We start from the raw sequence: 20321 nt of genomic DNA on the forward strand, positions 1-20321 counted from the left end.
GAGGGCGAAACGATAGAGACTGGTAGGATTTGAGCCGAATTCGAGGTACTAGGCTGAAACCCGAACAAAGATTAAGACGCTGGACCGATAAGACAGTGAACGTGAGGCAAATGATCGGCAAGGGAAGACCTATAGAAACAAGAAAGACGATAGAGAAATAGGAAGCGGGAATCAAAATAGAGAACAGAAATCAGAAGTTGAGGCTATGCGTTGAGATACCGTCGGTCTTGGCACAGGCTTCCGTCATCCCCAAGCTCCCCCGTCTCTCTGGACACACCTCCCAGTTTGTATCATTCACAGCCAGCGACACTCCTTTTCTGGCTTTAAGTTCCTCCAGATTACACTCACAATGTCGCTGGAGCCACCCACTTACCTCAGTTCCCTCCAGAATAACATTCGAGCTCGGCCAATTCCATGGGAGGGTGCCGTCCGAGCGGGCAACATCACCGATGACCACCTGAAGAAGATCAAGGCGGTGGACAAGGTGCGCAAGGATCAACGCCGCCAAACGATAGAAGGAGATCTTGCTGCATACACAGATCTGTTGGCTGGTGGCGCACAGGGAAAGAGTGTCTTGGACTCGGCCTCTCGAAGGACCGATATCGTGCAGTATATACTGGTGCTGGCCTCGGACTTGATTCAAGGTATATGCTACTGGCCGAGCTGAAGCTCCGAGGAAATACGCTGAACTGATATTTAATAGATGTGCCTTCTTTGGCCAACTCGCTTGTTTCTCACCCAGAACCGTACAAGCCCTTCCTACCGTTCCTGCAGCATTCGACAAACGCCGAAGACCCCATCCCTCTGCTCACGTCCACCTTCCTCACGGCGCTCGTATCGCACAGTCTCGTTGCTTCATCCAAACCTGCGCCACGCGACAACGAAGCTCTCCCACAGCTCTACACCTATCTTTCTACCTTAACCAAGAACCAGGACAGTGGGCTCCAGGATATTGGTGTCCAAGGATTCTCAGAGCTGTTGAGAACTAGCCGAGCTCGAGAGATCTTTTGGGCACAACGTCAAGAGACCCTGGCCCCCTTGATCGACACTCTTCGAGCTGCGGCAGGGGCTAAAGACAACGTCGGCAACGCTAGCACACTGGGAAGCAGCAGTCGCAGCGTCGAGCCTGGTCTCGCCGGTGGTGTTGGACTCCAGCTTCTATATCGGGTGCTCCTTGTTCTGTGGCAGCTTGCATTCGAGGGAGCACTCGTTGGCGATGAACTTCAAGAGTAAGTGATCTGACAACCAGGCGATCGCTTTATACTCTGAGCGGCTACTGACCCCACTTAGGAACTATGAAATTATCCAACTCTACATCCACCTTCTGCGTCTCTCACCGAAAGAAAAGACTACCCGCTTGCTTATTGCAACTTTGTACAATCTTTGCTCCAGCAACCGGACCACTCTGCTACCCATCGCCGTGTTCCTTCGACTCCCCGCCCTCCTGACCAACTTGTCTGGTCGTCATCTGACCGACCCCGACCTACTTGAGGATCTCAACGCGCTATCTTCCATGTTGGAGGAGTATACCAAGACACAGACCACCTTTGACGAATATGCCGCCGAAGTCCAGACGGGCCACCTGCGCTGGTCGCCCCCTCACAAGAACCCGACCTTCTGGAAAGACAACGCTCGACGAATCGTAGAGGAGTCGAACGGTGCTTTGCCCAAGAAACTAGCTGAGATTCTGTCTAAGAGTTGGGATAACGACAAGCAGGTGCTGGCTATCGCTTGCAGCGACGTAGGGCACTTAGTGAAGGAGGTTCCCGAACGCCGTGGGCAGTTGGAGCGACTGGGCCTAAAGACTCGGGTGATGGAATTGATGGTTGATCAAGATGAATCAGTACGGTGGGAGAGCTTGCATGCGGTCGGCGAGTGGCTTCGATATACCTTTGAGGGCTGATCCCTCAAAGAGGATTTGATATGTTGATGGCTTTCCGGGATGAACATATACTCTGGTTGGCATGTACTGTGTATTTTCTTGCCATAGCGCATACTCGATTTCTGCTTTTTTTTAGGGAGATCTTAGAATCATACTCATATGTGAAATCCATGGCCCCTAATACTTCAAATGGTGGATCTTGGGATCGACCGCTAAATGGTCCAAGATGTGCAACGGTGCAAGGCAGAACACGACCCCTCTATTTCTCTGTAGAAACCTAATATAATAACTTTTAATAGCATCAACCCCTATTGCTGTTCCCCAGAATTTATTTATATTGCCACGCGGGCGGTTATGTCCGGGGTGTCCCCGCAGGAATTCTTCGCCGAGAACATCATCCCACCAACCCACAGCACCCATGTCGAGATCCTTCACAGGCTGCAAGAGATGTAAGGCACGCCGACAAAAATGTGACGAGCAGAGACCGAACTGCGGTCGCTGCCAGACTGCCGGCGAGCAATGCCAATATGCAATGCAGTTGCAGTGGGGTGGACGGGCGTTCTCGCGATCCCGGTTTGGTGCTTGCGTCGGAACGGGAGGCATGCAGAGACTTGGTATGTACTTTATACCAGAGGGGGCTTGTACGTAGCTCTGACCGTTCTAGAATATTCACCAGGAGAGTTCATTTACACCACCAAGACGGCGGTGCAGCCAGCCAGCGCCAGTACCGGATCAGATCTCACTCTGTCGCAACCCGTCGATCCCTTCTCGTCCTTGTCGTCTAGTCAAAAGGCCCTCCTGCACCATTTTATCAACGATGCATCACAAATTACGGCGTGTCATTCGGGAATGCAACAGGATATATGTCGCATGTTGATCCCAATGGCGCTTCAGACTCCCTCATTACTCTACGCTACTACCGCCCTATCGGCGATCCATATCCAAGCCCTACACAACCAGTCCGAGAGCGTAAAATCAGCACCGGATATTGCCCGGTTAATGGCTCTCAGTCTCGAACATTTCCGAACAGAGCTGCAGAATCCCTCATCCAAGGACCCCGAGGCGCTGGTGGCGACAGCTCGGACGCTCTGTCTAGCTGAGATCCATTCCGGGGCGATAAACCCGAACTCATGGAGAGCACATATTGACGGGGCGAGAGCATTGATGAGGGCATCGGATGCCGCTGGGGAGGATTCCTTGCGGTCTACAAGCGGCTTCCGGCGGTATTTGGATCGTTGGTACTGGTCGATCGTGTCGCTTACGGCACTGACGGGCAATGGTCCACCTATTGGAGATATCTCGGACTTCGCCTCCTCTGATTTGATGGGGCTGGGCGGGTCTACCGATTATCTAGATGATTATTGGGGATTCAGTGTAGACCTTGCGGCTGTCTTTAGGCAGATCGGCGCCGCCGCCTGGCGAAGCCACGAAGTCGAAAAGGCTACTCAGGGCTTTGTCGCAGGAGAAGTTGATGCCAGTGTTGAAGATGATGCTGCGTCTTTGGAGTCCGCAGTTCGACAGCTCATGGATCGTGACTCAACCACACAGCCCTCGTTTTACCCTAGTGCCGCAAAAGGCTTATCTGCGGAGAGCGCACAGCAGCTCCTACTCTGCAACGAGGCATTCCAACACAGTGCGCTTATTCAGATCCACCGACGACTTCGAAAAACGCCAACTATGTCGCCAGAAGTGCAGCAGTCGGTCCGACGTATCCTGGAGTGCACCGCGCAGATCGGGCCATCATCGGGTCTCTCACCTTGGGTAATGTTGACGACACCGATCTTTATTGCGGGCTGCGAAGCGCGCGGTCAAGATCGAGATACAGTCCGACAACTGCTGTCGTCCTTGCACGACACTATTCGCGTTCCGAACGTTCTTCAATCATTGAAATTCCTCGAGCAGTATTGGGCTAATCAACTGAGTGAGGAAGAAGACTGGAGCCATTTCCTCGGTAAGAATTTTTCTTGGTCATTCCGTTGTTCATGCTAACATCTCCAAGAACGAATGCAGTTCGATTTCATCCCTTACTAAGGATACCAGCTGGCGAGAGCCTGTTATGCCTCATGTGCAATGATTCATGTTTTGAGTTCTGGTTGTATATATTATCTTCTTTTGTTGCACTATAACTTTCCGTGTCAACAAGTCGGTGTTGGCAGGGGTTTTGGCGTGCATATGTACCTATTTAAGCCCTGGCGCTTGGAAGTGGCGAATGGTAAATATTTCTTATATTTCTTTTTAGCAAGTCTGCAAAATGCCTTCTCCTTTTGAATCTAACACTTCTCTTCTCACCTATATTCAAAAGTCTAACTCTTGAGTATTAGTCCGACCAAGGAATTGAGACGAAAGACGCCAAGGATATACGAAGACGGAGCTAAGCAGGAGATATCATGGCGGATCTAAGCGGCTAATCTCCGAACATAACGACATAGCAAATTTGTAAATGATGCGATGAGTCAAAAATGATGAACTGGTCATTTTTCCAACGTTAATTCCCGTTATAGGTTAGAGTATATAGCATAACGTAAGGCAATACGAGTCGGAGTCGGGTGAATTCATCTAAGAAACCCTGGGATGGCGTTGATGCGCCATTCTGATTGGCGCAGACTCTGATCTTCAGCCCAAGGATCGTATAATATCGGATTATCGATCAAAAGATTACTTTGAAATCAGGTTGATTCCTAATACTCGGAGTTTAGTTATTATTCAACCGATTTGAAATAGATATATGTAGGTTATAGTAGTGTGCGAAGGAAGTATATATAGGCTAGTCCACCTCTTAATATAAGCTTAATTGATAGTATCTCATCCAATTCAGCTATAACAACCCAAGGGTTATCTTTCTTATCCAAATGGCATCTATCATTCGAGATGCCCCATTCGGGCAGCTTGTTCGTCTCTTGACAAACAATAAATACTTCCAATACCCCGAAGAAAAGCCTGACTTCAAGCTTCCCGACACATGGCTCCAGTTGTTGAACTCCAATGGAGACGGGAGCGACGAAAAGAAGGCCATCCAGCAAGACTCCACCAGAAGCCCTGAAGATAGTGAGCCCCTAAGCCGGGCGTCGACCGAAGCATCCATACAATTCACCGAAGCTCGCCTTGAGGCCGACGAACAACATGAAATCGAGAAAATCAAATCCATCCCCATCGCGCCCAAGAAAACAAAAGATGGTTCCATCCTTGTTGATTGGTACTATACCGATGATTCGGAGAACCCACACAACTGGTCCAATGGCAAGCGCGCTTTCATTACTATTTTGATCTGTCTATACACCTTCGTCGTGTATACCACTTCTGCGATCTACACCTCCTCAACAGAGGGTATCATGAGGGAGTTCGGTGTGAGCACCTTGGTCGCTACTTTGGGATTGTCACTTTATGTTCTGGGGTATGGCACCGGGCCATTGGTCTTCTCTCCACTGAGTGAAATCCCCGTGATTGGACGTAATCCAGTCTATATCATCACGATGTTCCTCTTCGTGATCATCTCCATCCCAACTGCCTTCGTGGGCAACTTCGCCGGTCTGATGGTGCTGCGCTTCCTGCAAGGATTCTTTGGCTCGCCCTGTCTTGCATCTGGAGGTGCTTCCATCGGAGACATGTATAGTCTAATGAACCTGCCTTTTGCCATGATGGCTTGGGTTTCTGCAGCCTACTGTGGACGTAAGTTTCCCTTCCTACTTTATCTACACCCAATATCCGTCCATCTACTAACAAAACTCCACAGCCGCCCTCGGCCCCCTCCTCAGCGGCTTCGCCGTCCCCGTCAAAGGCTGGCGCTGGTCCCTCTTCGAATCAATCTGGGCCTCCGCCCCAGTCTTCATCTTGATGTTCATGTTCCTCCCAGAAACCAGCAGCGCAACAATCCTCCTCCGCCGCGCCGCCCGTCTCCGCAAAATCCACAATAACAACCGCTTCATGTCGCAGTCCGAGCTCGACCAGCGAAACATGCGTGTTTCAGACATCGCCGTCGACGCCCTAATCAAGCCCATGGAAATCACCATCAAGGACCCCGCCGTCCTCTTCGTCCAGATCTACACAGCCATCATCTACGGCATCTACTACTCCTTCTTCGAGGTCTTCCCTCTGGTCTACCCAGTCGACTACAACATGAACCTCGGCCAGATCGGTCTAGTCTTCCTGTGTGTGCTGGTTTCATGCATTATCGGAATTGCCGTCTACGCCAGCTACATCCACTTCTGGATGAACCGGCGCATCCGTCGCTTCGGCTTCCCTGTAAATGAGAAGCTTCTTATCCCCGCGCTGCCTGCTTCCTTTGGTCCTCTCATTGGTCTTTTCCTCTTTGCTTGGACCGCACGTGCGTCTATCCATTGGATCGCGCCTACCATTGGTATTACCATCTATGGCGCTACGGTTTTCATCGTCATGCAGTGCATCTTCATGTACATCCCGCTCACCTACCCCAAGTACGCGGCTAGTCTGTTCGCTGCGAATGATTTCTTCCGCAGTGCGCTTGCTTGTGGTAGTGTGTTGTTTGCGCACCCGCTGTTTGGGAACTTGGGTGTTGCTCGGGGTGTCAGTCTTCTTGGTGGACTGAGTGTTATTGGGATTATTGGTATCTGGTTGCTTTACTTCTATGGTAGCAGGCTTCGTGCTTTGAGCAAGTTTGCTGTCTCGGATCCGGTGGAATGAGTATATCTTTTGATCTGTTTGCGATTCTTAACCAGTTGTTGCAGGATATTTGTTGATGGCGGTACAGGGAATAATGTTGGGAAAGACGAGTAGACAAAGAGCGGCGTTATATTTAGCGACCAACGTGCAATTGTCATGAATAACGAAAATATTAATATTTAATCTGAGATATCCTGTCCCTTGAATAATTGTACTTTCTGAGGTATCGCATGAAGAGACGGGGACGCATTTGGGTCTTTTCTGGACCCCATACGGAAAGACAACGACTTGGTCCGGATTATGACATTCTCAACCTTAGAAATTACAAATTGCTTGATTCTGTGCGCCTGATTACAATAGCTGAGTGCTAGGCTTTCTAGGCAGCACTTGAAACGTTAGTACCACTAGCACCTCACCTAGCTTGCACGTGGGACGTCTACCCATATCATGTGGTAATCTATTTCGGAGAATAAGAAATACTATGTTTTAAATGTGGGATGGAACTCTCAACACTCTGGCTAAGTTAACCGTATTGTTTCTTCTATGGGTAATAGGAAGGGACCGAAAAAAGGATAACTCTGGAATGATTATTCTAGAAAGATCCTGCGAGACCATTATCCACAGAGAGAAGTTATATCCTCAGGGACGTAGGGGCTCATGATATCAATCAGCTTCGAGAGAGGGACCCAGTCAAGAACACCGTGGATGCTTCGTATGGGATGGCCACTATACAAAACCCGAGCGTAGAAGGAGTCCACGTCCTCGCTATCTTTCGTCTCCCTAAAAAATCGTTAGAAAACCCCAGTATCCCAGGAAACGGCCTGACTTACCAAACTTCAAAAGCAACGTTTGATGCCATACCGGGCCAGCGAAGCGTCTCGATTCCCAAAGCACCCAGGATAGGACCGATATCCCCATCATGGATGAAGATGTGGCTGTAATCAAAGGACGACTTCCCGTCCAGGACAGCTTGCAGACGAGAAATGATCTCGCCAATAAACAAGCCCTCGACAACCTGGATGTACTTGACCGCATCCGGGTTCGTGCGCCAGTAGTAATTCCACTCCCAGTCACCAGCACGGAAGACCTCCTCAGCCATCTGCATCGTGACACAGGCTGACGAATTGGTCAGACTGCAGGGAAGCTCATAGCCGTTGCAGAGACGACCCTGGAAGTTATCCGCAAAGTGGTCAAAGGTACTCTGCCACGAACTCTCCGTCGCGCCCAACATAGCGCCCAGCTTCGAGCGCAACTCCTCGGTGACAGCAAGATGCTCTTTCCACTGCGTGGTAGTCTTCATACTCGACAGAGTAGAGCTGACAGCAGGGCAAGAGTATCCGCTGTTTACAGTATTCACAGACGTGACCATCTGGTGCAAGGGTAGAGCTCCCTTGTGGTCAGGCCACATGCCGCGCAGGACCGCGCCAGCCGAGGCCTGGGTAAGAGCGGACTCGCTGGAGCGGAACCAGACGCGGTTGTTTGGCTCCGCAGGGATCAAGCCGAGTTTCTCGCCGTAGACGCCCCACAGGTCCTTGCCGTGCTGATATCCGTCCTGGACTCCTCCGATGGTCATCTGGGGGTACTGACAGGTGCCGTTTACGCCGGGTGTGAAGGGGTTGCTGGGGTCCTGGTATGTCTGTGCGTACATTGGCATGGGCTGGATGCCGCTTGCGCTGTTCGGGCCTGCGTAGAGATACGGGCGCACATCATCGCAGTGATATGCTTGGTTCTAGGAAAGGAGTTAACTTAGACTGAGAGTCGATTTGAGAGTTGCTTACCTCTCCGCCTGGGAGAATGTTGTACGGAGTTCGCCGCTGGTGGCGCTGTAGATACTCCAAATACACAAGCTTTCCCTCAGTTGACCCATTGGCTAGAGCTTCAGGGAGCTCGTATTCCTCTGAACGAGGATGCGGCATGGAGCAGTAGTCATAGGTGCCAAAGGGGTTGCCTCCGGTTGGACCATTGGTTGGAGCTTCATAAATACCCCCATATGTCTCAATCGAGCTGTTGCTGATGTATGATGTATCATTCAGCTTCGGGGGATAGAAGGAGTCCCCCGGGGTTTGAGCCAGCGCTGAGGCCGCCGCGGAAAGCAAAACGAGACTGCGCATGACGGGGAGAGGTTTGAGAGAGAAAAACCAGCTCTGTCGAAGACCTTCGAAGATGTATATCTCTGAAGTAATTGCCAATGACCCCAGGATGAGAAATAAAATGAAGCTCCACCGCAGTCGAGCCAGTCGCGACTTGACAATCGGTGCACGTGGCGTCGTCAAGTCAACCTGGGTGCCAGCAGCCATGTGGCTTTACATAGCAATAGCCAATTCGGGGCTAATTATTCTCAACATCGGATGTGGTTTACATATGTTGCATGTTATGTGTAGTTGAGGTGATGTCCACTGGTCCACGGGTGTTTCCCCAATGTTTCCCCGTAACCGCGAGGTCTTGGCACCCCCTGCCCCCTGCCAAATATTGTCTCCTTTCAGCAACCATAATGCTACTCCGTACATATTTTAAAAGTTTCCAGATTTAATCTGACAATTTGATCATCTGTTGACCAAACTCGCAGTATTTTCACAATGATGAGTCTACAAGGTTACTTATGCAGTCTATCTATGTTCTAACATGCATGTAGCGACGAAGACGAGACATTGGACGAATATTCTCCTAATCATCCATACTATCCGTCCTTTTGGTCTCATGGTGAAAACAATCGGGAAAATTATATTGACGGGATAGCCGCTCTTCATGTGGGTTTCTCAGATATACCGAGAGGACTTTTAATGCTCCGAGGGGCATAATGTGTTACGCCTATGATATGGTCTTCAACGAAGGGGATGGGGTTCTGCCCATTGCCTTCATGTAGACCGGCAATTCTTCTGGCCAGTGCTGAGTCTTGGGGCTTGTGTCGAAAGATTGTCCAGGTATGGCTTTTTCTGGACAGCCGGAGCAGGTAGACAGGTATGACAATCACTTGAGTGTGGGCGTTGTCATAGTCGTACTCGTCATTATTGAAGTCGAGCGCAAAGTAGGTTTGTCGTGGCCAAACTTCCACCGCCAAAAGCCGTAATGTAGCCTTTTCTTTCCAAAAATCAATGAAGCTTTCGATTAATCCTCGAGTCGAGCCCAGATAATCTTCAGGGTTCAACTTTTCTGTAGGCAGATCACCTAGAATTCGGATTGAACGATGCGTTTCAAGGGCATCGGACACAGCCTGGTTCACTTTCTCCATGGAGTATAGAAAGATCCTGTCAATTTTAGGTAATCCAAGTGATAAACCTTGGAACCTTGGAAGGAATGTAGTTAACGCAGGGTTCTGATGTCATCTCAGGGAACTTATGTTGTATAACCCAAGACAAGCGGTGAAACTTATCATCCATGGATGTCATTGGTTGCTGAGGCAATTCCTCTAGGGTTGCCCTGCCTTGCTTATGACTTAGAGGAACTACTAAGTAACGGCCTTAGGCTCCGAGCGTATATAAACCCCATAAACGGCTCGAGAGTCATATCCCGCCTATTCACCACTATAACTTACCGCCCTAGTAAGTCGTGTCTACAAAGCTATATAACTTCCGAGCTAGCCAATTTCAGGGGCTAAAGTAGATTTTATGTACGAAAAGTTACCTATTCTCGAAGGAGAATCCCGTACCAAGTAAGTCGATGATGGTGACAACGTAATAATCGAAACGCACGTTGGAGACTATGTTAGGTATTTGTGAGTGAGTGGAACAAACAGTCAGATTGCAATACCAATAAGATCGGACACAATGCCCTTGTCCTCGGCTGACGTCAAGCTCTCCACAAGACTTGCCCAGCTCGGTATATTGATATTGCGACTAGAAAGAAACCCCATCTTCCAAGTTTCCCACTTCGGTGTATCCAAAGAGCACATGAGACTAGCACAACGGGCAACCTCGTGCTTCTCAAGAATATCCTCCTGGTCAAGGCAGATGCACCTCCACGCATCGTCCACCTTATACACATACTCCCAGACGTCACAACACTGGCTGTACTTGATATTCTGCAACTCAAGCCAACCAGATCGCACCAAGCTCCAATCAGAGGGTTTGCAGTGTTTTTCCAATTTTTCCCACATCTTCTGTGGATTTCGAATGTTGCGAACAATCAGCCTGGTAGTGGCAGATAGGTTTGTATTAATGATTTTTCTCGCCGCCTCGTTCAAACTGTCTAATTGGCTTTCCAAGTAATGTGATTGAGGGAGTTGACCGATTTTACCCTCAACCAAATCCAAAAGCAGATTCCGGCTCAGAATAAGCTTCATTTTGCGGCGCCAGATGCGGTAGTCGGATCGGCCGCGCAATGGTGAGCAGTTGCATTCTATTGGCAGATCATCATCCTCGAGCACACTTCTTAAACTGAAGGTACGTTCGACTAAGACCTCTGTTTCGGTAGTTGTCCAAGGCATGGGTTCTCTGAGAGGTTCAGACGCAACCGTTGTCTCAATGGGCATTTTCTCAGCGGAATTGACCCGGCGCCTTTTTGCGGGAGAGCTTAGCGGTTCGTCTCCCGGGAGTTCTTGCCCAGAGAGGGATCGTTTCACCAATGGTGTTGAAGAGGCCATGCTGTTGACTCTTGAGGCGCAGACCTAGCTCGGTGGATAAGCAAGCCCAACACAAGTCAGGGTAGGGCAATGAGAATTGACAAGGAATATTGTGAATTGTAAGAGAAGAAGAAGAAGAAGAAGAGGAAGCATTGAAATAGTGATATATGACGTCGTTTGGTTATGACAAGCGACGATCCATGCCGAGCAAGGGGGGGGTGGGCACCGTTTATATGTGCTTAACGTGTCGCCAGAAGTATGCAATTTTATGTATGACATTATAAGATAATTGGGGAGTCAAAATATGCAGCCCTACATTCTTTGGAAAATCCAGAAACTTGAGATTTTAGATACACTTCCCCCCTTTCCACATTTCATTGCTGGATTCATGACTTTTCCGGCCTATGGAGTACATTCAATTTGCTTCTCTCCTTATACCCCAAGATCGTTTTTGAAACTTTGGAAAGTTGTGTGTATTTGAGATGTTGACGCAGGTTCGCCGAACTTCCCCCAGGACAACGGTGGTGGATGGACAGAATTTCTAAGTACCTATCTCATGCGCTATTTCAAAGGTTTCTCATCACAAGATAAGGACTCAGATAGCTCCATTGGCATATAAGGCCAAAAAAAAGATGATCGACTTCGTAGATGTACCGAAAGCTAAAAACTGTACTTGTTCTTCCCCATACTCACATGCATTCCGCACAACTCCTTAGAACTCTAAACCTCTCCCACTGAATACCCTCACTTTTGGCATAGAAGGCTAGCATGCCAGCAGCTGCAGCGTCCACAAGTGCAAATGGGGCGGCTAAAATAGGAGTCGACGCGCTACCGGCCCCCGCTCGATGTCCAGGTAGCTGATGTACCGGTCAAGTTGGTGGAAGCAATGATGGTACATCCTGCAGAAGTCGTGGTGACATGGTCGCAATCGGCATTGTGAAAGAGCTAGTCATGTATGTTGATACATTTGAGCCTTGATATCAAAGCTTAGAGACGCGTTGTAGATGATAGTAATCGTCACTTCTCGGATGAGTGCTGCTAACATTCCGCCGGAATTAGATATTAATTAGTTGTTGATACAACATTAGATGGAATGAGCAAATACTATATTGTACTTTCTGCTGATTGCCGCCACATATCCTGTGATATCGGATATTCCGCCCTTTTTCAGCAGAGTATTGGCCGGGCCCGAGTGGCCTTGGTTTTATACATTCCGCTCGATGGTGCAAATGGCACCGGCATGAATGGTTTCACCCTTGTAGAGATGATATCCGGAGTGGAGGGAGAATTCTATGCTAAATAAGCCGACGAGGGCAACAAGATTGCCCCCATGACAGAAACCAACTTGAAGGTATTCGGGATATCAACGAATAGTACCGAGGGATGGATGGATACATAGTTGTTCTTGCCGCTGATTGGCCACTATGACAGGACCCACATGATCACATCAACTGGACAAAGCGATCATCATCTTGTTCTGTGTACCACAACGTCATGTCTTCGCATACTGATAATTCTGGTCGGATAAGGACCAGACAGCGGGCCAAAAGAGCATGCGAAATGTGCAAACTGCGAAAGCGGAAATGCGACGGTCACGAGCCATGCACTTGCTGTGTACGATATGAGTATCAGTGTACCTTCAAGCCTTCTCTACGGGAGAAAAAGGCCGCCTCTAAGTCCTCGGTGGCACTGGGCGACGAACCGGAAGCTCAAAAGCTCTCCAACCGAGCCGGCGCTAACCAAGCACACATGGAAGCCAATTCAGGCACTGCTTTCCCCCATCTCCTGGGTATGAGATTGAATCCCCAGAGCGCACCCAAGGTGCACGGCTTTAGCTGGAATCTGGGTCCACGGGATGAGCCTCTAGAGCCCTTCAGCAATATAGCGGATCTGATTCCAAGGGAGGAGATGGAAGAATTAGCCGACCATTATTTGAAGAAGATACATCCTGTGTATGGGGTCCTGGACCCTGAAGATTTGCAGCAAAAGATTGACAGCAGATGGAATGATCCTACGACGGTAGCTTCTTATGACGCTATTCTCTGCGGTGTGGCAGCATTAGGCTCATTGTACTCGGGCCACAAGCAACACCCGACGGAAAGCGCACTTGTTCAGTGTGCAAAAGAAAACCTCGAGACAACCAAAACTACAAAAACAACTCTCCTTCATCATGCGAGTGCTTGGGTATTACGGACAATATATCTCCGGAGCACCAATTGCCCTCATGCATCGTGGATGGCTAGTTGTTCTACGATGCACATCATCGAGGCCATCGGAGCTCATCAGGACCTCGAACTGGCATCTTTAGTGTATTCCGACACTGCAGATGTCAGTTTTAATGAAGAAACCCGACGTCGGCTCTTTTGGGTAGCCACGGTTCTAAATTCGTGGATTTCCTATGAGTACGGCCGATCGCGCGTGACCCCACGAGGTGTCTCATGCAAGCTTCCCTTGCCTCGGAAGGACGACTTTACCACAGACCTCATAAGCCTGTATCAAATCTCGGAATGGCTCGATCCAGACCATGACAATAAGGCTTCTGTCTTCGAAGAGGCTCTGACCCGCGTTGAGGGCCTTACACTCTCCCATGATGCCTTGATTCTCTCGCAAAGTAATTTGGCGCTCACCATATATCGTCGGTTACGAGTTTTGTCGGTGAATATATCAAATGACGTTCTTGTTCGCATCATGCGACTCGGGAACCGCGGCCTCGATGCCGCGATGCGACTAGCTGAAGATCACTCTCCGTGGTGGCATGTTGCCAACCTACCGTTTCAGTTTATCTGTATCTTGCTGGCTATTGACACAAGGGAGTCGCTGTCACATATTGGCCCTGCGCTATGTTCGTTCAGGGCCATTACCAGGCTTTACAATACTCCAACCGTCCACACGGCACTGGAGACAATAGAATCACTCGTTGGTCTCTTCCAGACGAAAAAAGAACGGGACTCGGTTATTCTTAGAGACAGTTTGCAACAAAGGGATGGAAGGACGGCTGAGCGAAGTTCATCCACTCCGCAAGCCCTGGACGTCACTTCTTGGCTGGGAGGGACCGAAAACTTGTCTCTACCTGATGACTTTGACTTTGACTGGAATGAATTTCTAGACGCACAACTTCCCATCTTTAGCTAATTGCAAAACTAGCGCCTAGGGATAGATAAATAGATCAAATTAGAGATGAGAACCTGAATTCAAGGTTGAAAGGATCCCCGCATTGCGTTTATACAGAGTCTCAGTCCGTTGATGTACTTAGGCAGCATGCAATGATATCTGGCTCTAACTCAACCTGGAAATTAGCATAACCTGCACTCTCCTTTCCTTATCTGGGTTCGTATAAAATCCGAACGGCTAAGTAGGAAATATCGGGTAAGTCGGGTAAAACGGAAAAGGGAACGGAAGTAGAAGTATATATAAAGTCTGCACCACAAAGAAAAGCAATAATCTAAATCAGTAGTGAAGATAAAAAGATTTGCTCAAACTACTACTTTCTTTCTAAATTCTGTTTTTCTCCGTCCTTGGATCTGCCCTGGAGCACCCCGCGACCATGCAGTCTTTCCGACAATACCGACGCATGCACAAGGACTTGCAAGAAAGCATTCAATTGCACGGTCTGTACGCCGCTACGGGTGATCAACGTGCACAGCCGACAAACGATATCCTGGAGGATGTCGATGATGCCAGACTGGAGAAGGGCATCCGCTCGGTAAATACTACACCGAAAATCGTGCTACACGACGGCAAGAGAGTGACAGTCCCCGGCGTTAAACCCCATAATGTATCCGAAACCTCTGAACGTCTCGACACAGATACAGTGTTTATTGTCGGCTTCGATGGTCCCGATGACCAACTAAATCCCAAAAACTGGTCCACGGGACGGAAATGGCGGACACTGGGCATTGTTGGTACTACGGGTATGCTGGTCGGATGGGCTTCATCGATCGATTCGACTGTGATCAAACAAGGACAGGAGGAATATGGAGTCAGTGAGGTCGTCGAGTCTCTAGCAACAGCGCTTTTCCTGATTGCTTTTGGCGTCGGCTCTCTTGTGGCTGCACCCTTTTCTGAGACTGTTGGACGAAACCCGGTTTACATCGTTACATTGTTCATTCTTATGATTTTTACAATGGCATCAGGGCTTGCACCAAATCTTGGAGCCCAACTTGCTTTTCGTTTCCTGGCCGGACTGTTTGGCTGTACGCCAATGACCACCTTTGGCGGCAGTATGTCCGACATTTTTGACCCCATCGAGCGAACATATGCCTTTCCAATTTGCTGCACACTGTCATTCCTCGGGCCTTTTCTTGCCCCGATGGTTGGGGCCTTTATTGGCCAAAGCACGCACATCAGCTGGCGCTGGACTGAATGGTGCACGATGATCATGGCTGCGCTAGTGACATCTGCCATCTTCCTTTTTGTTCCAGAAACCTATGGACCAGTACTCCTGGAATGGAAAGCCAAACACCTGCGTGAAATCACGGGTGATCAGCGTTTTGTGGCGGAGTTCGAACTACGACAGACATCGCTCTTCACTCGGCTGATGCACAGCTGCTCCCGGCCTTTCGAATTGTTCTTTAGAGAAATCATGGTGGCGCTCTTTACCATTTATCTCGTCGTCGTCTATATTGTTCTTTTTGGATTCTTGACGGGCTACGAGTTCATCTTTGGCGACACATATGGCTTCGACCAGGGGTCCGTGGGATTGACGTTCATTGGCATGAACGTAGGTTTCCTATTTGCATTTGCCCTAGTGCCTCATATCTACTTCGCATACAAGAAGAGACTGTCGAAAGCCATTGCAAACGGGGAAAAGAGCCTTCCACCCGAGGAGCGGCTTTGGTTCGCTATGTACGGTGCTCCTTGGTTGCCAATCTCTCTCTTCTGGATGGGTTGGACTAGCTATCCCTCGGTTTCCTACTGGTCGCCTTTGATAGCCTCGGTGGCTTTCGGATTCTCCGTCCAGGGAATATTCATATCCACATACCAGTATCTTATCGACACGTATGAACTTTTCGCAGCCAGTGCCCTGGTGAGCGCCACTTTCTTCCGCTACATCGCTGCTGGTGCTATGGTCGTCGTGTCAATCCCAATGTACAGCAATTTGGGTGTGCATTGGTCTCTCACGTTGTTAGGATGTATCTCCGCGTTGATGACACCTGTTCCATTTGTTTTCTATAAATATGGGCATTTGATTCGACAGCGGAATAGGAAGAGGAGTTGAGAATAATGGTCTTGGTGAAATGGACCTATAACAATATGCAAAGTTGTTTCAGTGTGCATTGAGTCGTCTCGACCGAGCGACAAAGTAACCTGTCGCCGATAAAACACCAATAGCCCCAGCAAGCAACGAAGAATTGCTTAACAATATCTCCTCCTGAGCATGACCCACTTTCGTAGCAGCCTTGTTCATGACACGGTCCTTACCAGTTCCCTCGGCAATATAATGCTGCCACTGCACCTTTGAAAGTTCATGTTGGTAATCCATCACAGTCCCACACCAATTATTGGTGATCACCCCGTCATCTCTCTTATACCAGCTGTTGCAATTTGGGTCGGCAAAGCTGGTACGCCGTAGAATAGCTTGGATCCTGTCGTTGTAGCTTTTCAACGCACCCGGCTCTGGCTTGAGAGCCAGTGTCTTTCCTTGTTGGCGGGCTTGCATTACTTCCCCAACTAGGATGTTCAGATATCGTGACTGTGCTTCGATCATGAGGATGATGGAGTTGTGCCCTTTTGATCAGTTAGAACGATTGAAATATGGTGTTATCTGGAACAGGGTATTCCTCACCCAGATTTGTGTTGGGACCATAGAACATTCCAAAGTTGGGCAAATCCTCGACTGTAACACCGTTCAATGCCGTTGCTCCATTTCTCCAGATATCCTCCAAGGGTCGGCCATTTGTGCCATAAATCCGGATGGGATGCATGAATTCCACAGTTTTAAAGCCCGTAGCAAGAACGATAAGGTCGTGTTCTTGCTCTTCTTCGTCGACCTTGATACCAGAGTCTGTAATACATGTGATGCCCCGCGTCTCCAAGTGGACATTGTCACGGGCAAGAGTGGGATAATAATCATCCGTAATGATGACTCGCTTGCATCCCGGCGCATAACTGGGTGTCAGCGTATCCCACAGGTCTGGTCGGTCAGGCAGTTGCGATTTAATCGCATTGGTACATAAGGTCCGAAGCATATGAGAAAGGTCCGAATCTCCGTCTGTGATAGCGGCAAAAAAGTCTTCACGGAACTTCATTTGAAGGGCTCGCTTGCGCCAGTGGAGGGGTGGAACCCATTTGAACAGGGTCTTTTGAAGGGTAGATACTGGTTGATCTAGGCGTGGAATGACCCAGTTTGGCGTCCGCTGATAGATAGTGAGATGAGAAGCAACCCGAGCAACTTCAGGGGCGATCTGGGCAGCAGTTGCTCCTGTAAATGAGTCAGTATACAAGCTTGTAGGTGGGCTCTTTGTCTCTTTCGTCAGTGCGCACCGCTGCCAATGATTGCGATCCGCTTTCCTGTCATGTCATAACTCCAATCCCACCGAGCGGAGTGCATCATCTTCCCTTGAAAATCCCCCAGGCCTGGGATGTCAGGTGTTCGGGGTAAATTGAGTTGCCCGACAGCAGAGACAAGAAAATCGGAATTCAAGACGTAGGAGCTTGAGAACTCGCTGTCTTTCTGCCCTGATAGCACGACGCTCGTCCTCCACTTGGACTCGGTGTCATCCCACCGGGCCTCCTCTACTGTGGAGTTGAATCGAATATGCTTGTAGAGTCCATATTTTTCTGCAACTCCAACGAGATACGCCTGGTCGACGCACAATAATCAGCAATGGCTCGTATATAGCAAGACAGGTCTAGGCCTGGAGGGTCACGCATATTACTAACGTGTATCTCTTCCTGTCCGGGATACTCTCTTGACCAATCAGGATTCTGTTCAAAGGAATAGCTATAGAGCGAGCTGAAGACTAGAATCCATCAGTTTTTGCCACTGCGTAGGTCGAGTATTTCTTACCGTCACAACAGCAGCCGGGATACTTGTTGTCATTCCAAGTTCCACCCACGCTGCTACTTCTCTCGAGGATAACAAAATTGTGAGTTTTGTTCCGTTTGACCAAATCAATCGCCATGCACATCCCTTGATGAAAGGTTAGTGAGATTTATTGGCCTTGGAGGACTCAGTATACCCGATATGCCAGCACCAATAATGACAACAGTTGCATTGGTGAAGTCTTTGTTTCCCACAGGGAGACGTGTGTTAATTGATGCCGACATTCTGGATCAGGTTGAGCATGTACCATTCGAGAGACAAGTAAATCGTGGTGCAGCGCAGCTGGGGATATAACCCAAACCTTCCCCGCAGGCCAAACATTCCCCGCAGGCCAAACAATAGTACCGATTACTCAATCATCGGGTTACCGAGGTCAATTATCTTTTATGCATGTCTCATGCAACGTGTTTCAAAGCTGCAAGAAATAGCCCGAGATTACTCCGTGCCCTGATCTTTTTGGCAACAATTGAAGAAGGCTATTTGGCAAATTTTGAATGTATTGACCTGTTCACTAAAAGCTGGAATAGACAATCCAAGATCATACAAGTTTGAAAGTTGGGAATTTTGGTGCGGGGAAGCCGGACCGAGGCATGTCTGTCCAGGCCTATCCTCCAGGCGGAGATCTCCAGGGTTAAAGATGCTCTAGATCAAGGGAGTTCAATTCCTTCTCTCTCTGCTGTCTGTAAGATGTATTGCTTGACCTGAATTGACATGATAAGGATTAGCCATTCTGATCTAAATGGATACCTAATTCTGGCGGGCTTACCTTGTCATCTGGGACTAGCTCAATTGCCAGTCTACCTTCACTGTCTCTCTTTTCCGCTTCCGCTCCGGACTTCAACAATAAGATTGCGGCAGGTCCATGTCCCTCAGAGATAGCGTGGTGAAGCGCTGTGAATCCGTCCCCATCCGTTGCGTTGACAGGGCTCTTACCCTCTTCCAAGAGGGTCTTCAAAATAGGCACAGATCCCACTGCGGCTGCTCTGTGAAGAGGAAGTTGGCCACGTCTGTCCTTGACTCTAGCACTACAATTATTGGCAAGCAGGGTGCGGACGGTGGAAATATTGGCTTTGGAACTTGCGAAATGCAGCGCATTCTATTAGATAGTAAGTCCATGTACATCCAATACCTTGTCCTTGTATCGAAAGTCTGACCTGTCCGGAGTTACTTTTGATAGAGACATCAGCTCCTTTTCGCAGTAATAGGTCGATAGTCGCGTCGCCTGCGGCATCTTTTAGGCTAGCTGCAATCATAAGAGGCGTCCAACCGGATCCATCCTATGCTAGTTAGCAAGGTTATATAACAGTGGCCAGTCGGCGTTGAAAGGCGCGGGGATCCTCTTCGAAAATAGAATAGCGATGCTCACTTCTACGTCTGGGTCGAAACCCTTCATAGCGACTAGCAATTCCACAACCGGGACTCGGTTGTAGGCTGCAGCCCAGTGGATCGGAAGACGCTCATCATCATCTTTCACGAACGCAGATTTTGGGTTTGCCTGTTCCCATAATTAGCCTCATTCTCGGAGACCGAGCAGTACCAGCGCCAGCTTGTTCTTGCGGGGCAGCCTCGGTCCTAGGTGGAGCACGACTCACATTGAGCAACGACTCAACAACCTCATCTAAGAAGCTATATTAGTATATTATATTATAGAAAGAAGGATCAAGCTCCCACTTCTTCCTTCCCGGGCAGCCTCGTGCAGGGCGAACTTCTGATCGGGATCCATGACGACTTTGGAGGAGGAAGAGTGATATTGCGATAAGAGCTGCGATAAGCCCTCCAGGGCAGCTGAGTCAGCAATATTGTGCGCGCAGGCACCTGCCCTGCCCTACACAGCTGGACATTCTACAACATCGCCATAGCTGGATGAATATAGTTTGGGAAGAAAGAGAGCTACACACATACTTGAGAGACTCAGTCCATTAAATGCACAGAGTATTTACAGTTGTTCTCATATATTGTGATTCCATGTGAGGTGATTCAATTTGTACCTCTGCATTGGACCCGCATACGAAAGGTACACCGCAGTTCTCAGAATAGGACAACTGACGAAGGAAATGAATATTCAGATATCTTTCAATGAAGTCTTATATACATTCCAAGGTTGTAGGTAGATTCGATGTCTTTGAGTTCCGACCTTGGAAAATCCTCCGAATTGTACAGTCCACCGCCCAGCCTCACCGCCCTTTTGGGCCAGACATAAT

General features: G+C 49.0%; 10 protein-coding genes across 10 annotated transcripts; 5 read left to right on the plus strand and 5 right to left on the minus strand.

Annotated features, from left to right (window-relative positions):
- Positions 1–349: 349 nt before the first annotated feature.
- On the plus strand, positions 350–1903 carry N7519_000613 (H(+)-transporting V1 sector ATPase subunit H; the record flags this gene model as incomplete). Its single annotated transcript, XM_057287391.1, has 3 exons — positions 350–644; positions 704–1229; positions 1291–1903. The coding sequence occupies 3 exons, from the start codon at positions 350–352 to the stop codon at positions 1901–1903; spliced, it is 1434 nt and encodes a 477-aa protein (XP_057153474.1).
- Positions 1904–2300: 397 nt separating this feature from the next.
- On the plus strand, positions 2301–3913 carry N7519_000614 (Zn(II)2Cys6 transcription factor; the record flags this gene model as incomplete). The annotated part of the gene is made up of 3 exons (XM_057287392.1): positions 2301–2496; positions 2547–3833; positions 3882–3913. 3 exons carry the CDS (start codon positions 2301–2303, stop codon positions 3911–3913), a joined length of 1515 nt encoding a protein of 504 aa, XP_057153475.1.
- Positions 3914–4731: 818 nt separating this feature from the next.
- N7519_000615 (MFS transporter) lies at positions 4732–6538 on the plus strand (the record flags this gene model as incomplete). The annotated part of the gene is made up of 2 exons (XM_057287393.1): positions 4732–5548; positions 5613–6538. The coding sequence occupies 2 exons, from the start codon at positions 4732–4734 to the stop codon at positions 6536–6538; spliced, it is 1743 nt and encodes a 580-aa protein (XP_057153476.1).
- Positions 6539–7131: 593 nt separating this feature from the next.
- Positions 7132–8814, minus strand: N7519_000616 (uncharacterized protein; the record flags this gene model as incomplete). Its single annotated transcript, XM_057287394.1, has 3 exons — positions 7132–7297; positions 7348–8246; positions 8296–8814. The coding sequence occupies 3 exons, from the start codon at positions 8812–8814 to the stop codon at positions 7132–7134; spliced, it is 1584 nt and encodes a 527-aa protein (XP_057153477.1).
- A 446-nt stretch (positions 8815–9260) lies between these two features.
- On the minus strand, positions 9261–9746 carry N7519_000617 (uncharacterized protein; the record flags this gene model as incomplete). Its single annotated transcript, XM_057287395.1, has 1 exon — positions 9261–9746. The coding sequence occupies one exon, from the start codon at positions 9744–9746 to the stop codon at positions 9261–9263; it is 486 nt and encodes a 161-aa protein (XP_057153478.1).
- Positions 9747–10250: 504 nt separating this feature from the next.
- On the minus strand, positions 10251–11096 carry N7519_000618 (uncharacterized protein; the record flags this gene model as incomplete). The annotated part of the gene is made up of 1 exon (XM_057287396.1): positions 10251–11096. One exon carries the CDS (start codon positions 11094–11096, stop codon positions 10251–10253), a length of 846 nt encoding a protein of 281 aa, XP_057153479.1.
- Positions 11097–12635: 1539 nt separating this feature from the next.
- On the plus strand, positions 12636–14207 carry N7519_000619 (uncharacterized protein; the record flags this gene model as incomplete). The annotated part of the gene is made up of 1 exon (XM_057287397.1): positions 12636–14207. One exon carries the CDS (start codon positions 12636–12638, stop codon positions 14205–14207), a length of 1572 nt encoding a protein of 523 aa, XP_057153480.1.
- A 439-nt stretch (positions 14208–14646) lies between these two features.
- On the plus strand, positions 14647–16293 carry N7519_000620 (MFS transporter; the record flags this gene model as incomplete). The annotated part of the gene is made up of 1 exon (XM_057287398.1): positions 14647–16293. One exon carries the CDS (start codon positions 14647–14649, stop codon positions 16291–16293), a length of 1647 nt encoding a protein of 548 aa, XP_057153481.1.
- A 48-nt stretch (positions 16294–16341) lies between these two features.
- Positions 16342–18344, minus strand: N7519_000621 (flavin-containing monooxygenase; the record flags this gene model as incomplete). The annotated part of the gene is made up of 6 exons (XM_057287399.1): positions 16342–16802; positions 16861–17496; positions 17559–17877; positions 17958–18037; positions 18085–18207; positions 18257–18344. 6 exons carry the CDS (start codon positions 18342–18344, stop codon positions 16342–16344), a joined length of 1707 nt encoding a protein of 568 aa, XP_057153482.1.
- Positions 18345–18767: 423 nt separating this feature from the next.
- Positions 18768–19843, minus strand: N7519_000622 (ankyrin repeat domain-containing protein; the record flags this gene model as incomplete). Its single annotated transcript, XM_057287400.1, has 6 exons — positions 18768–18821; positions 18887–19216; positions 19275–19397; positions 19487–19615; positions 19713–19738; positions 19792–19843. 6 exons carry the CDS (start codon positions 19841–19843, stop codon positions 18768–18770), a joined length of 714 nt encoding a protein of 237 aa, XP_057153483.1.
- Positions 19844–20321: the final 478 nt, after the last annotated feature.

This window comes from Penicillium mononematosum (assembly GCF_028829835.1).
Source record: "Penicillium mononematosum strain IBT 11891 chromosome Unknown utg000001l:1.0-4488741.0:1.0-4491989.0, whole genome shotgun sequence".
NCBI lineage: Eukaryota > Fungi > Ascomycota > Eurotiomycetes > Eurotiales > Aspergillaceae > Penicillium > Penicillium mononematosum.